Source organism: Cladophialophora immunda (assembly GCF_000835495.1).
Source record: "Cladophialophora immunda strain CBS 83496 unplaced genomic scaffold supercont1.9, whole genome shotgun sequence".
Lineage (NCBI taxonomy): Eukaryota > Fungi > Ascomycota > Eurotiomycetes > Chaetothyriales > Herpotrichiellaceae > Cladophialophora > Cladophialophora immunda.
The window spans coordinates 152,483-167,678 of NW_015622549.1; the positions used below are offsets into that span (position 1 = coordinate 152,483).

Sequence of the window (15,196 nt, forward strand, 5' to 3'; positions counted from 1 at the left end):
TTTTGATGGCGCAAATGTATGCCAAGCACTAGTCCATATACAGAATAGCGCACCCAGACCTCAATTACAAGCTCTCCTCGCCGGACCACCAAACTTTGAACGTCAGGAGCTTCAGGTCGACTGTTCAGGCTACAAACACCACAACAATGGCGTCTAGACTGGCAAGGAGTGCTGCTGGTGAGTCACCCATGCGTCCTGGAGCTCGGGATGGACAAAGAGCAGATCTGACAATAGGATTCCAGGAGCCAGCAAACTCCGCGCATCAACTTCTCTCCCGATCCGCGCCCTCCCATCGCTCGCCGCCAGCACGCCCTTGACTTCCATCCGTCATCAGTCCTCCTCTAACGTGCCCTCGCAAGACCCTAAGAAGACAGCTCAGTCCATCGTCGACGCCCTTCCCGGGTCTTCCCTCGCCAGCAAAACTGCCATTCTCTCCGCCGGTGCTGGAATCTCCATCTGGGCAATCAGCAATGAGCTCTACGTGGTGAACGAGGAGAGCGTCATCGCTTTCTGTCTGCTGTCCGTCTTCTACGGCATCTTTAAATATACAGGTCCCATGTACAAGGACTGGGCGGATGGCCAGGTGCAGAAGATTAAGGATTTATTGAACGAGGCGAGGACGAATCATGCCAGTGCCATTAAAGAACGAATTGAAGACGTCAAGCCCTTGAGTAACGTGGTCGAGATCACGAAGCAACTGTTTGACGTTTCGAAGGTAAAGCGCAAAGTCCCCCAAACTCGCTTCTCCCTCAAATTCAGTTGTTGATGGTTCGTTTCTAGGAAACCGCCAGACTCGAAGCCCAGGCTTTCGAACTTGAGCAAAAAACCGCCCTAGCTGCCGAAGCCAAGAACGTCCTGGACAGCTGGGTCCGTTACGAGGGTCAGGTCAAGCAGCGGCAACAGAAGGAATTGGCCGACAGCATCATCGCCAAGGTCACCAAAGAGCTCGAAAACCCCAAGGTTTTGCAGCAGATTTTGGCCCAGTCAGTGGCGGACGTTGAGAAGTTGGTGGCTAGCAAGAGCCAGTAGATGAAGGCAGAAGAGCGATCAGGCTCTCCTCTGGGGAGGCCAGATTGCCGATGGTGAACACTACAGGTATGCCGAAGGCCTCAGTTGTGGACGTTGCCCAGCGGTGCCTGGAAGGGGACGTGGTGGAATGGCATTCAATGTTGTACATAAAATACCTCTCTTTAGAAGTCTTAGGAAAAGAGCAAGCCGATTTCACCCGGCTATCTAAGTTATCGGTCCAAGTCCAAACATTCACCTTGCAATACCTTGTCAGACAACATCAAACCACCAGGTACTTCTCCGTGACTTCTCTGGCCATCTGCGGATTCCCGCTCAAAGCGTACATCGTCTGAATCGCATATGCTGCTTCCATTGTGAACTCCGCCGGGCTCACGTCCATATCCTTGCCCCTCTCTGCAGAGATAGCAGGGTCAGGAGCTGAGAGATTGGCGGAAGGGGCCGAGAGCGAAAGGATTTTCTCATACGCGCGCACCGCCAGATCCGACAAACCCAGCATGTGCCAGCATCTTGCACGATTGAACGCGATCTCACGCTCAACCAGAAATTCCAGACCTTCCAAATCCGCCCTGGCCATGTCTGCATCATCATGACGGGTTTGCTGTCCTTGTATGCGCTTTTGCATCCACCGCCTCCTCGCATCGGCATACTCCTCGAAGAACGCCCACCCCTGCAACAAACACATATGACGATTCTCGCTGTGTTTTTTGAGCGTCTCATGCATGTAGCTCAGTGAGATACTGAGCAGCAGCGCAGGGTTTTCGGGACTGAGAGAAAGCGCACGATAGAAGTACGAAAGGGCGCTGGTAAACCCACCACCCGCGTATAGGACGTGCCCGTACAGCATTAGGAGGTCAACATTCATTTCCTTCGTTTTCGTCATGTTTTGGCGCTGATGCTGCTGACTTTGCACATCCTTCTCGTGAGGGACAGGCGCCTCTTCATCGTTGTCTCTGTTGCGGGAGGCGTTTTCCGCGCCGCTCTGGCGCATGAAGTCCGGCACTGGTCCGTAACCTTCTGGATCATAATCGATCGGCAGGTTCGCATCCATTTGCACAATCTGCTTGAAGAGGTATTGGTGGGTGGCGCGACTACGGAACGCCGCACCAGGACGAGTGAAGAGCAGATTCATGGCAGCGAAGAGACGATATCCCTCAGAGTTGAATTGAAATGTTCGCAGAAACCACCGTAATACCACGGTGGACATGGTCCGTTCGTCCTGTAGGGCAAGAGTACAGGCAAGATATGTGACATAAATATGCAGCAGAGCCTGTTGATCTTGATTCCAAACCGCGCAATCCAACGCAGCATTGACAATGGTGTAGCACCGATGCTGAGCGTCTACCTCAGGAGACTGGGCAAGCAGAAGAGAGTACTCGAGAAAAACATCCAGCCAATTTGAGAAGGGGATTTCGCGGTATTCAGTAGGCATGGACGATTCGACAGTAGGGATGGGAAAGTCTTGATCCACTTCGACGCCGTCTTGACCATTCTCTTGATCTCTCTCCCATCTTTGGCGTGTGCCGGCATTGGCGGCTTCCTGGTAAAGGCCGTCCAACGACTGATTTCGCTCTTTAGAGTAAAACGGCCGGTTGCTTCGGAAGTCCGTAATGAGGGAGTCAGCACAGTCCATCCAGGTGTTCCTTGCTATTTCATCGCCAGCTCTCACTGCTTCTGTGTTGTAGACCAAGTCGCTATAGAGTCTGTTGATCGTTTCGGTTCGGTGGGCCTCTCTTTCTTCTATGGTCATTCGTTTTGTTCTGGTTTTGCCTTGCACTCGCGAACGGGGTGCTTGCCGATCCTTTCTCTTCCGTGCCACGTTCTGGGCTGTCTGGCCGGCGATCTCACGATCCATCATTGGCGGCAGGTCGCGCCCGGCTCGACCAAGCTGAAATTGCTCATCTGACTGATCGTCTTGGGCATCCTCGTATTCATCTTCGAGTCCGCCTTCAGTCTCTCCTTGCCCATGGATCGCCCCCTTCGACAGCATCGATACTGCCTTCCGAGTCCTGCGTGTCTTCTTCATTCTTCTTTGGAGCTTGCTCTCGATACGGTCAACAGGTGTACCTCCAACAACTTCGCCAGGGAGGTTGAATGCTTCCTTCAGAGCACTTTCCGCTTCCTCACGAGCTAGGCGCTGTTCTTTGCGCTCATATTTGCGGCGGTCAGTTTTAGCAAGGAAGCTGTCGGCGACACGGACCGCTTCCCGAGCATTCTCCATTGCCTTTTCTTTGTCACCGAATTCGGCGTAGAGCCGCGAAAGCTGAGTGCGTGCCTCGACACATTTTTCATCTCCAGCCTTAGCCTCCTCATAGTACTCCACCGCGTGTAGCTTGTCGCCACAAAGATAAGCGTTGGCTGCGATACCTAGCCAAAATTCCGTATGAGAATATGCGTTGGTGTCCTTTAGGGCTTCATAGAAACGTAGTGCCTGGTTGTGTTCTTTGGCTTCCTGCAAGGCTTGGGCAACCTCGAGGAACAAATCCGGGTAATCGTACACACTTGCACCTTCATCCCTGGCTTCCGGTTCAAGCCATTCAAAATGTGCCAGCGCCTCGTCTAACCCATCTCGACCCTGCTTCAGACGAAGTATCCCTAGTCTAACCCTCAGTTCTAAGGGGAGTCCAGGGCCGTAGGCATCCGATGAATATTTGCCAACGACAAATTCAGGCACGAGGACTCGTCGAGGTTCATCTTCCGAGTCAAACTCTCGGTCATCATCGGTAAAGTGATCCCAATAAGCTTCTTCCTCTCGTCCCAAGAGCCACCGTGACAACTGTTTCAAGGTTTTCAAAGCGTTCACGATGGCTAAATCAGGAGGTTCTTCAAGGGCAAGGATTTGCACGTAGACCAGAATGTCAGCCCAGGTGAAAGACTCTTCGCCCTCGAATCCGTTCTCCCGGTAGTAACTTAAGGTGTCCTCATAGACTTGTTTTGCTCTTTCCAGATCCCTGGTTTCAATGCATATCTCTGCAATCTGCCTCAGGACACTAGAGTTTCTGGGCATTCGTTCGAGTATAGCTTCCAAGTCTCTCATGGCTTTGGTGTAATTCGAAAGTTCTCTGCTGACCGCGGCTCGTTGAAAGCGAGCTTCCAAGTGCTCTCGGTCCGTGTGGATAATTCGAGCATAGCAGTAACTGGCTTGTTGCAAGGCAGTCTCTCGTTTGCCCTTTGACCTGTGGAGACACGCATTGGCCGCTTGAATCCATACTTCTGGATCTGTTGGTATGGTGTGAGCGCCGCTAAAAAGTGCAGCGATAGCCTTTTCGTCTTCGTCTCGAGAGAAGTATATCTCAGAAAGCAGGGCATGAGCAGAATAGATTTCAGGATTAACCGCGATCGCCTGCAAGATTAAGTCAAGCGCTTTCTCGGTGTCTTGATCGTCGATGAAGGCAATGGTAGCTTGGCTATAGAGGTCGTTGAATTCCGGCCCCGGGTCGAGGGCTGGTCGAGGGCCAATCTTCATGCCTTTGCTCCAACCACCCCGAGGCCCCATTCCTTTCTTACGTCGTTTTCTGGGTTGACGATCAGACAATGCCAACCTTGGACGCCCTCTCTTCCGTCCTCTGGTGGGGGAAGCAGGGTCGTCTTCCACTGGTTCTGAGGGCAGTCCTGGGACTCCATGATCGTCAACAGACGTATCACTGTCTTCTCCGACAAGAGCCCGCTCTATCCCGGGGAGTTGCCTTTCATTCTGGCTCGAGTGCTCAGCACGAGCGACATTGAGATGGTGGACCGCGGAGGGAAACGGAATGTAGCCCGCATGGTTATCATGAGTTGCGTTGGCCGAGAACAGAGATGTATGCTGCGGCTGACTCAAAGACTGTTGAGGATAAGAGGGAGGATTCAGGACGTATGATTCAGAAGCCAGGAGTGGCTGAGAAAAAGCAAAGCTGTAGTTCGGTGGCGACGCTGGAGGCTGCAGCAACGATGCATGGTCGTGGAACACTACTCGTCTTGCAGACAAGGTGTGGTGCAGTGACGTTGGGCTCGGCAGTAATGCTTGTGAGGGTGGATAGGGAGGCAGTCCTCGAAGGGGGCTCACGAGGCTAGGAATATAGCCGTCAAATGCCGCCGGCATCGTTTCATCTGGCGCGACTGGAGGGTTGTGGCCTATGTAGGGATATGGCGGTGCAGTGGACGAGGAGCCATCGCCAGCCGGACGTGACGACCCCTGGAAGCTCAAGTGGTTCATGTCGCATGGCAATCTATCACCAGCCTTGTGGGGAGCGGGAGAGACTTAGGTTTGGTGGTGGTGAAATCGTCTAACTTTTTTGCGGCAGTAAAAGCAGAGACTCCGTTGGCCAGACTCAATTAACCCGTTCGGGAAATTTTCTCCGAGCTTGGCGACAACCAGGCGAACAACGGATGATTAAGACAACCCCGGGCGACAGTGGGCGGTAGTGGCACTGTGAGGCGCTCAACAGGGCTGGCACGGCTGGCTGCTCTTCCTACACCCAGGGGGGGTTGTTTGTCATGATTTCCACATTCGGCCCATCGAGTTGATCTGCATATACACACCACCAAGATGACGAGTCCAGGAACGACTCAGAGGCTCGAATGCCCTTCGCCAGGACAGAGGGGAGGTCCCAGCTCATCCAATAGCCGTATCTATACGAAAAGTGGCCGGGTGGGATCCCGGATGGTGCTCTGCAGGCTGCTGCACGCTCCTCTGCGTATCCGATGGCTACTCGCCGGCCCCTCCTCAGCAATATCATCATAGCTACGTGAACCCCACCTCAGAGTCTGCTCACTTGAAAACCAACAGCCTCCCCACACCGGCATGTTGATGGCTTTTTAATTCCTGACGTTTCCGTGGTTCTTCTGCATTCTCTTCTCACTATTCACTGCAATCTTTGCTGAAGCCAGCTTCCCCCAACCCAATCTATCAAAATGCCTGCTGATACTGTTGGAAAGGTAACATTCAATGCCCCCGGACACTGGGATCATGTGCTGACTCTCCCAATTGGTAGACCATTACTTGCAAGGTAAACACTGGCTCCCCATTGTGCCCCCGACACCGACAACAACACCTGACTCTGCGCAGGCTGCCGTTGCCTGGGAGGCCGGCAAGGACCTTTCGATCGAAGACATCGAAGTGGCTCCTCCCAGAGCCCACGAAGTCCGCATTCAGATTTACTACACTGGAGTCTGTCACACGGGTACGCTGAACCTGCTGCGGGTAAGAATCGGGAACTGAAAGAGGAGCCAGATGCATACACTCTTTCCGGAAAGGACCCCGAGGGCGCGTTCCCCGTCGTTCTGGGGCACGAGGGTGCTGGTATCGTGGAATCGGTGGGTGAGGGCGTTACGTCCGTGAAGCCCGGAGACCACGTCGTTGCGCTCTAGTATGTCCAGCTCCTCTCCTGTACAAGTCAAACCAAGCTTACGTTGGAAGCACCCCGGAATGCAAGGAATGCAAGTTTTGTATATCTGGCAAGACCAACTTGTGCGGGAAGATTCGCGCTACCCAGGGAAGAGGTGTGATGCCGGATGGCACCTCGAGGTTCAAGTGCAAGGGCAAAGATCTGCTGCATTTCATGGGCACGTCGACTTTCTCCCAGTACACCGTCGTCGCCGACATTTCCGTTGTGGCTATTACCGACAAGGCTCCAATGGACCGCACATGCTTGCTTGGTTGTGGTATTACCACTGGCTACGGGGCGGCAGTGATCACGGCCAACGTGGAGAAGGGCTCCAACGTTGCTGTTTTCGGTGCCGGCTGTGTTGGTCTGTCGGTCATCCAAGGTGCCGTAAAGAACGAGGCTGGCAAGATTATTGTGGTGGACGTCAATGACAAGAAGAAAGAATGGGCCGAAAAGTTTGGAGCCACAGACTTTGTCAACCCTACCCAGTTGAATGGTCAGACCATCCAGGAGAAGTTGATTGAAATGACGGATGGTGGCTGCGACTACACCTTTGACTGCACTGGCAACGTTCAAGTCATGAGAGCCGCTCTCGAAGCATGCCACAAAGGCTGGGGCCAGTCTATCATCATTGGCGTTGCCCCTGCCGGCGCTGAAATCTCCACGAGACCCTTCCAACTGGTCACTGTGAGTTCTCCCTCCTCCCCTTAGGCAGGCTGAAACGCTGTGTCGTATCCGACCCGACCTCTCGTCCTCAAACGCTGCGGATTTCGGCGCACACAGACTGACAGATATTCACAGGGCCGTGTATGGCGAGGCTGTGCTTTTGGTGGTGTCAAAGGTCGCACGCAGCTCCCAGGACTCGTCCAGGATTACCTGGATGGGAAACTCAAAGTCAAGTAAGTCTGTTCAGGACTCAGCTTAGCTTAGCTTCTAGGGCGCTTTCGGGCTCTTATCAATCTCCACGCGTCTATTCATTGCTGACTGTTTGCATAGCGAGTTCATCACACATCGCCAGCCCCTCGACAAGATCAACGATGCATTCCACGACATGCATGCCGGCGACTGCATCCGATGTGTGGTGGACATGGGCGCGAAACAAGGGTGACTACACTCGGGGGAAAGCAAGCTTTGAACTGTGATGAGATTTCAGAAAGCATAGTCCGCGTCGACATGTCGATGGCGGAAATGAGACGTTGACTATTGATGGCGCCGGGGAGAAAGAAAAATACCTTCTCATGTATCTTGAGGATCGAACATATCAGACCGCCCTCTTTATGGAAAATCAAATCAAGCCTGGGCTGCTTCCGCTTTCAATATGATTTACCACTACCAGTCGCGTTCTCTTGAGCATGTACAAATCTGAAGTTATCCTCTAATGCGTGATCGAATCTGCAAGGCTGTTCTTGGGTGAGGGATAGCATACAATGGCCCACCACTGGGCACTTCGCCGGTCCATGTGACCTGGTCGAGCAGTGTGAAGGCTGTTTGCTGCACCTCTCGGACATAAGATAATCAAGCCAAAGTGACACCAAGCCACATGCAAGACTGTCCGCTTCCGAAGCGGCTTATTGAATGCCACACTGGTTTGGCATTTTTGCTCTTGCGCTTCGGCAATTGGAAATCGGTATGAACGGCAGATGGAACCAACGGCAAAGGGCAAAAGCAGGAGAGTCCTATCTCCGGACACGGACTGATCTCACCTCTCCTTTCTGTAGAAGTAGTTCAGAGGAGTTGTCCCCCGCGATCTTTTCTGTCAAAGGCGCGGAGAGGCGTTTAGAGGACACCTAAGGAGGCTTGGTTGGGTGGTTGTGCATGCTCTCCGGCTCCCCGGAACTCGTCGTCTGTGCTAAAACCGGAGCATGGCGATGCCGAATTCATGGGCACAAAGTGTGGCGATTTGGCGGCCATTCAGTGGTGCCTGGCCCTACCACCGGTAAACGTGGCTTTGAATTCTATTAGAAGCAGCTGACCCCTGAAGCGATCCTTTGGCGGTCTGTAATGTGCATGAGACCTCAAAGCTTGCAACGAGTCCTTGAGCACCGGGTTGGCCCATTCGACAGGGATTTTCACAAAGTCCTCCAACAAAGTACAAGTACACTATACTTAAGGTGGCGTTTAACCACACCTGTTCCTGCACTCAGATATCTTTGCCTTTCGTGCCCTTGATGTTCATTAACTTCGATACCTGCCTCTCAAGCTACTGAGTCCTGCCCCTCATTCACCCTGTTCCTTTCAGTTGACATGGCTCGGTGATAGCGTTCAACCATTTCAAAAATCTTGTGTTGATGCGAGGCCACCGCTTAGCGACTGTCAATGTCACCATCATTTTGACTAGCCGTCGCTTTCTCAAAGCCACTCTGTTTCCTTGAACCCTCGTCTAGTTTTAGGACAGTGTCAGTTTTTCAGCAGAGGCGTCTCTTCAAGATGCGTCGTGTTGCCGACCGCCCGGCCACAACGCCGTTGTTGAGTAAAGAATTGGCCCAGCCGATGAATGGGGGATCCGAATATGGAACTCAGGGCCCAAATCAAAGCGTACCCTTGGATTTCCCTATGGGTTCGTCCTTCCATCCTCTGCATCAGGACGACTTCTGATGGTCAACAGCAAGCTGGACGTGGGCAAAACCATACAATGGCAAACGGCCGCTGCCCCAGACCATTGCACACCGAGGCTTCAAAGCGGAACACCCTGAGAACACGATGAATGCTTTCAGAGGCGCCGTCGAAGTTGGGGCTCACGCACTCGAGACTGACATTCACTTGTCCAAAGATGATGTGGTTGTCCTGTCCCACGACGCAGATCTGAAACGGTGTTTTGGCAAGAAAGAAAAAATAATCGATTGTGAGTGGGACTATTTGAGCACCCTTCGCACAACCAAGGACCCTCACGTACCTATGCCACGTCTCCGAGACCTGCTTGAATACGTTGCACAACCGGGCTTGGAGCATGTTTGGGTATTTCTCGATATCAAATTGGACAACAACTCGGACGACGTAATGAGACTGATAGCAAAGACGCTGGCCTCGGTGGATCCCGGTCAACGAGCCTGGGAGGAAAGGGTTGTCCTCGGGATCTGGGCAGCCAAATTCCTGCCTTTATGCGTGAAATATTGCCCAGGCTACCCGGTATCACATATCGGATTCTCGACCTTTTACGCCCGGCAGTTCCTGAAGGTGCCGAATGTGTCGTTCAATATGCTGCAGAAGAGCCTGTTTGGTCCTTTGGGCGCTCGATTCATGAGAGACGTACGCAGAGCCAATCGCCCACTCTTTGCTTGGACGTAAGTCTGCCTGTTTGGGGAATCTTTTCTCCTTGGTCCAAGGTCTTGTTCTTTGGCAAAAACCCCGAGATCGAGAAATCCCTCTCGTAGACGCATATTCAAGGGCGGCGCTAACGCGATAGTGACGGTAGTGTCAATGACCCCAATCTCATGAGATGGTGTATTCAACACAACCTAGAGGGAGTCATCACAGACGATCCCAAGACGTTCAAGAAGATCTGCGACGAATGGGACGAACAAAGAGAGCCAGAAGCCAAAATCACCTGGGCCCAGTGTCTCTATACGTTGTGGATATGGATTATGATTGCGATTTTCTCCAGACGTTTCAGGCGCAAATTCCCGGAGACGGTCGAGCATTTCGTACAACAAAATAACCTGAGAGTGAAGCCTGTCGAGGCCGCCGAGGACTGATCACTCCAGTTTGAGCAGCTACCAAATAGACTGAGGAGGAAACAAATGCCCTGGGTTGGGTAACATGATAAAAACAAAAGCAAGACTGGACTTCAGTCCATTCATAGACTCGAGAGATTTCATATCGGCCCTAGGTAGGCACCGAGCGGACCCTTCGTATTTAGGTACAGTACGGAGTAATACCTACCTACAAGTAGGTGGTCATCTTATGCCTGCCAAACCCCAAAACCCCACGTCCTGTGACGCGTGAATTTCACGCGTCGACGTCCAAATTGTTATTTGCTGTTGTCAATGTCAACCATCCCCCTCCCAGTTGCACAAGCCGTGTAATAATGCCTCGCGAGATCATCACCATCCAGGCAGGCCAGTGCGGGAATGCAATCGGCTCCCGGTTCTGGCAGCAATTGTGTCAAGAACATGGGATCTCCCGCGACGGAAACCTCGAGGACTTCGCGACCGAAGGCGGTGACCGCAAAGATGTCTTCTTCTACCAAAGCGACGATACACGTTACATTCCCCGAGCCATCCTCATCGATCTCGAGCCGCGAGTTATCAACAGCATACAAAGCGGCCCATACAAGAACATTTACAACCCCGAGAATTTCTTCATAGGCGAACATGGAATGGGCGCAGGGAACAACTGGGCGGCAGGGTACGCGGCGGGCGAGAGGGTCCAAGAAGAGATTTTTGACATGATTGATCGAGAGGCCGACGGCAGCGACTCGCTTGAGGGATTTATGCTTCTTCATTCTATTGCTGGCGGCACTGGTTCGGGTCTTGGGTCGTACCTCCTCGAGCGCATGAACGATCGGTTTCCCAAGAAGATCATCCAGACATACTCGGTGTTTCCAGATACGGCCACCGGCGATGTCGTGGTGAATCCCTACAACAGCCTTCTCACCATGCGGCGGTTGACACAAAACGCTGACTGTGTCGTGGTACTGGATAACGGCGCCTTGTCGAGCATTGCGTCCGAAAGACTCCACGTCCAAGAGCCTTCGTTTCAGCAGACGAACCAATTGGTCTCAACCGTCATGTCGGCTTCTACGACGACACTGAGATATCCGGGATACATGCACAATGATCTGGTGGGAATCATTGCGTCTCTGATACCTACACCAAGGTGTCACTTCCTGATGACCGCTTATACCCCCTTCACCGGCGACAACGTGGATCAGGCCAAAACCGTGCGCAAGACCACAGTGCTAGACGTGATGCGCCGCCTCCTTCAACCAAAGAATCGGATGGTATCTATCACGCCCTCGAAATCTTCCTGCTACATTTCAATTCTCAACATCATCCAAGGCGAAGCCGATCCGACCGACGTCCACAAGTCTCTTCTGCGCATTCGAGAACGGCGAATGGCAAATTTCATACCCTGGGGGCCAGCTTCAATCCAGGTGGCGCTGACCAAAAAGTCCCCGTATCTACCGAACACGCACCGGGTATCGGGTCTGATGCTCGCGAATCACACCAGCGTCGCTACCCTGTTCCGGAGAATAGTGATGCAGTACGAGAAAATGCGGAAAAGAAATGCCTACTTGGAGCAGTACAAGAAGGAAGCCCCATTTTCTGAAGGGCTCGCCGAATTCGACGAAGCAAAGGAGGTTGTGATGGGCTTAATTGGTGAATATGAGGCGGCGGAGAAGGACGATTATCTCGACCCAGAGGCTGGAGAAAAGAAAGCTGATGGTGCTTAAGTTGGCAAGTACAGGCTGAAATTCTGACCAAAGTCTCAAGAGTCATGAGCGTTGAATTATGGCCCAAGGGCGAGACATGTTAGCATCTATGACGACCACAATCACCCACCAAGATGACAACAGCATGTGGGACGGATAATCGAAACCACCTTTCGAAACGCATGTAGTCATGTTTCAAGCTTGGTTGACGAGAACAAGGATGTTTCCCGCGCAGCAGAGTACAGTGGTGGGCCGATGTCGCATATTTGGGTCGTTGGGCGAGCCAGACTCCAGCTTACGCTTCTGACGGACATTTCCCTTTGACACTCCGGGATTGGACCGACCAGGCAAAGAGGCCGCCGCCAGGACAGTGGGAACATGCAGGGTCCAGATGCAGGTGCAGAGCGAGCATGGCCAGGAACTTCCGGACTGTCCCTTCCAGCACATGACCGGAAAATTATCAGCTGGAAGAACACTCTACTTGTTTGTGACCTGTTCGGAAGGTTATTCCATGATAACGGCAGATGCCGTTCGCATAAGAGGCCTGGAACCAAAAGTGTGGCAGCCATAGATACGACGTTTGTCCCTCATGCAGCCACACAGACGGGATCTGAAGGAGAAGCAGATGCGATATCGCATGCCGCATTTGGAGGAAGCCAACCAGACCGCCTTGGAGATGCCCAGACTAATGAAAGCTGCATACCAAGTGAGGAAAGCCGCGTCGCAGCTAGCTACAGGTGCCAACAATGCAATTGTGTTTAAGGAAGGTAGGTGGTTGGCCAGACTCGCAAAGTTATTGTTGTCCATGTGCAAAGCCGTTCTGCTGGTTGCGTGGGACTCCACGATTCTGGAAGGTCAGCATTGACAATAACAAGCGCACGGGCAGGTCAGAGACCCAAGCGCTGAGACCGACGATCTGGACCTCCAAGGGGAATGGCCGCTGAATGAATTGAGTTGTCTGATTCCGTCACACCGGCCGGGTCTGGCGGCTCGAAAGGGGAGAAGGAACAGGCTTAAGAAAGCAAGACAAGGAGGACTATTCGATTGTGTACGGCAGGGCAGAACGAGAGGACGGCGTACGTATCTGCAAACAGGAGACGCCATAGCTAAGGACGGGTAGATGAAGCTGCGCACCAGTTACTGCCAGTGACTTCTCCGTGGTTGGCTCTGGGACTTGGTTGATTTCCTGAGCTTGTGGCTTCGCCCGATACGAAAACGAATTGAGCAATGCCTTGAGTTTATTATTATTACCAGTAGATGCGCGATCATCATCGCCCATCAGCATCAGCTCGGACTGAGCGTCTTGCTGAAACTTTTGGCGCATCTCCATCTCCCTGTCTTTCGGTTGCGCCTTTCCCGCGGTGCTCTTTTGCCTCTCGCCCCTTCCGGCGCTGTGCGCAGTCTCCCATCGTTCCATCGCTCGCAGCTTGGATTTATCTCGCTCTTCTTCGGCTTCTTGTTTCTTGGAGCTGCGACCGTCTTCTACGGGTCCCACTTATTTGGCCTTCATTTGGTCTGTTGGAACCAGTGGTAACGGAACCACTTGGGTCCCCCAGTCGGTCCTCCCTTGCGCTGCTAGGTTGCTGGGTGTCGGGTGGCTCAAACTTGGGTCACTGAGGTCCCTGTCTCCGTACATCCCATCCGCCATCCGCTCGTTGTCAAACTCCGAGCCACTGGAGCCCGTCATCCACTTCCACGTCCACGCCCACGCCCACACCTCCGTGGGCCATCGCCTCAAATCCCAAGCAGCCACCTTTGTCACTAGTTCAACATACGACTAACTACGAGTAGCCACCTGCTTGCCTCATCTTGTGGCCTTGTCCCCTGGCTTGATTGTCCATCTGACTAGCAAACTCGCTACTACCCAGGCAGTACATTACACGACTCATCTGCACCAAACTCACTACCTATCTTGCCCTTCTTTCTATCTTCACTACCACCAACCTCACTTCATCCGTCGCTGTAACCGCAAACACACACATAGCAAGCCCGTCATCTGTCCTCTATCCTCCCACCTCTAACCATTATCACGCTATCTCTTATACTAGTATCACTCTCCATACTAGCCCATCCGCCATTCGTCATCGGTCACGAGCCTGGTTACCTGCGCCGAATCCTCCTCACCCGCAACCTCCAAATCACCCTCAGATAAAGCTCCTCTGTTTCTCAACGCACACCCTCCTAGACACCGAGTCCCATATTCAACATGAATCGCTCACGATCTGGCTCTGCAACCTCCAACACCGGCAAGGAGCTCCCGGCTGATAACATGGCAATTCAGGTGCAAATCAGCGGCGAAAAGAGTGAGCATGCTCTCGTTGACCATTTGACTTGTTTGATGATGGAAACTAACAAGCGTCTGGCAGCAATCAAATTGAACGTCCGGCCTGTTCACACTGTCTCCAACGTACTAGAATTCCTCTCTGCCTCCACGAACCTACCCGCCGATGTTCAGCTCATGCTTGACGGAAAGTCCCTAGACCCGTCGACCACGGTGGGAGAGCTCAAGCTCCAAGAATCATCAACCCTCAAGCTTTCTTCGCCGTCACGAAGTACCACGCCCACAGATGCATCACAACCTCAGCCGCAGCCGCTGCCAACAGACGTGAACATCGCCCAACCACCACCCTCTACATCAACGTCAACATCGTCAACACCCATACCGTCTGGGGCGGCTACGCCCACAAAAAGGAAGTCGAACAAACCCCGGTGTTCCAAAGACGGCTGCAAAGCGCCGGCTCAACCTATTGTGGGAGACTGCGGTTTTTGCCAGAAGCGTTTCTGTGGAAAGCACCGTATGTTAGAGTCCCATAACTGTGAAGGACTTGAGGATGCCAGAAAGGCAGACAAGGATCGTAATGCAGCCAAGTTGGAGGGAGAACGGACCGTCATGCTTCGCGGCCTCTAGAGAAGGAATCATGACTCCGAATGATTTGGAGCGGCATCCAACACTTCAAGGAAGCTGACATGCGTGACGGGAATGCAACATCTTTTAATTTTGTTTCTCTGCGACTCGGCAGTAGCGTTGTTACGTGGCGTTTTTCACGGCCTGCACGGCGGTATACTGGACTTTTTCGTGGGAAGGGAAAGGGGAGGGAATTCACCACCCGTCTCGGGGTTGGGGCTAGGTCTGTGTCTGGGCTAGGGCTTGGGCTCATGGGATCTGGAACTGGGAATCTCGCCATGGGCCATGAACATGGAAACAGACAATGTGTTTTGAATGGGGATATTTCCGTCCTGAAATTCTCGGACTCGTGCTGCATCCGTTTGTCCCGCTCATGCTGGGCTTTCTGTTGTGGATCTTTTCTGCACAAATCACACGGGGCATCAACACTCGTGGGACATCTACATATACAGAAGTAGATCAATAGTCGCCATCAGAATCACAATCAAGAGAATTCAACACGAAAAGAACGTTCACTCGCATAGCATA

At 52.8% G+C, this 15,196-nt stretch overlaps 6 protein-coding genes across 8 annotated transcripts; 5 read left to right on the plus strand and 1 right to left on the minus strand.

Annotated features, from left to right (window-relative positions):
• The first annotated feature begins 9 nt into the window (after window positions 1-9).
• Window positions 10-1,271, plus strand: PV07_12482 (uncharacterized protein). The gene is made up of 3 exons (XM_016400009.1): window positions 10-177; window positions 243-715; window positions 781-1,271. Exons 1-3 carry the CDS (start codon window positions 147-149, stop codon window positions 1,027-1,029), a joined length of 753 nt encoding a protein of 250 aa, XP_016242377.1. The 5' UTR covers window positions 10-146; the 3' UTR covers window positions 1,030-1,271.
• Window positions 1,122-5,260, minus strand: PV07_12483 (uncharacterized protein). The gene has a single exon (XM_016400010.1). The coding sequence runs from the start codon at window positions 5,219-5,221 to the stop codon at window positions 1,289-1,291; it is 3,933 nt and encodes a 1,310-aa protein (XP_016242378.1). The 5' UTR covers window positions 5,222-5,260; the 3' UTR covers window positions 1,122-1,288.
• Window positions 5,261-5,724: 464 nt separating this feature from the next.
• On the plus strand, window positions 5,725-7,765 carry PV07_12484 (S-(hydroxymethyl)glutathione dehydrogenase). The gene is made up of 7 exons (XM_016400011.1): window positions 5,725-5,943; window positions 6,000-6,014; window positions 6,074-6,188; window positions 6,239-6,374; window positions 6,425-7,079; window positions 7,194-7,291; window positions 7,389-7,765. Exons 1-7 carry the CDS (start codon window positions 5,920-5,922, stop codon window positions 7,498-7,500), a joined length of 1,155 nt encoding a protein of 384 aa, XP_016242379.1. The 5' UTR covers window positions 5,725-5,919; the 3' UTR covers window positions 7,501-7,765.
• Window positions 7,766-8,420: 655 nt separating this feature from the next.
• On the plus strand, window positions 8,421-10,242 carry PV07_12485. 3 transcript variants are annotated; one of them, XM_016400012.1, is made up of 3 exons: window positions 8,421-8,949; window positions 8,998-9,673; window positions 9,805-10,242. In XM_016400012.1, the coding sequence occupies exons 1-3, from the start codon at window positions 8,820-8,822 to the stop codon at window positions 10,082-10,084; spliced, it is 1,086 nt and encodes a 361-aa protein (XP_016242380.1). In that variant the 5' UTR covers window positions 8,421-8,819; the 3' UTR covers window positions 10,085-10,242. The 3 variants fall into 3 exon arrangements, with proteins under 3 accessions (XP_016242380.1, XP_016242381.1, XP_016242382.1); XM_016400013.1 differs by having other exon boundaries at window positions 8,421-9,673; XM_016400014.1 differs by having other exon boundaries at window positions 8,998-10,242.
• An 87-nt stretch (window positions 10,243-10,329) lies between these two features.
• Window positions 10,330-13,003, plus strand: PV07_12486 (tubulin gamma chain). The gene has a single exon (XM_016400015.1). It carries the CDS (start codon window positions 10,417-10,419, stop codon window positions 11,782-11,784), a length of 1,368 nt encoding a protein of 455 aa, XP_016242383.1. The 5' UTR covers window positions 10,330-10,416; the 3' UTR covers window positions 11,785-13,003.
• Window positions 13,004-13,170: 167 nt separating this feature from the next.
• PV07_12487 (uncharacterized protein) lies at window positions 13,171-15,177 on the plus strand. Its single transcript, XM_016400016.1, has 2 exons — window positions 13,171-14,066; window positions 14,130-15,177. Exons 1-2 carry the CDS (start codon window positions 13,970-13,972, stop codon window positions 14,669-14,671), a joined length of 639 nt encoding a protein of 212 aa, XP_016242384.1. The 5' UTR covers window positions 13,171-13,969; the 3' UTR covers window positions 14,672-15,177.
• Window positions 15,178-15,196: the final 19 nt, after the last annotated feature.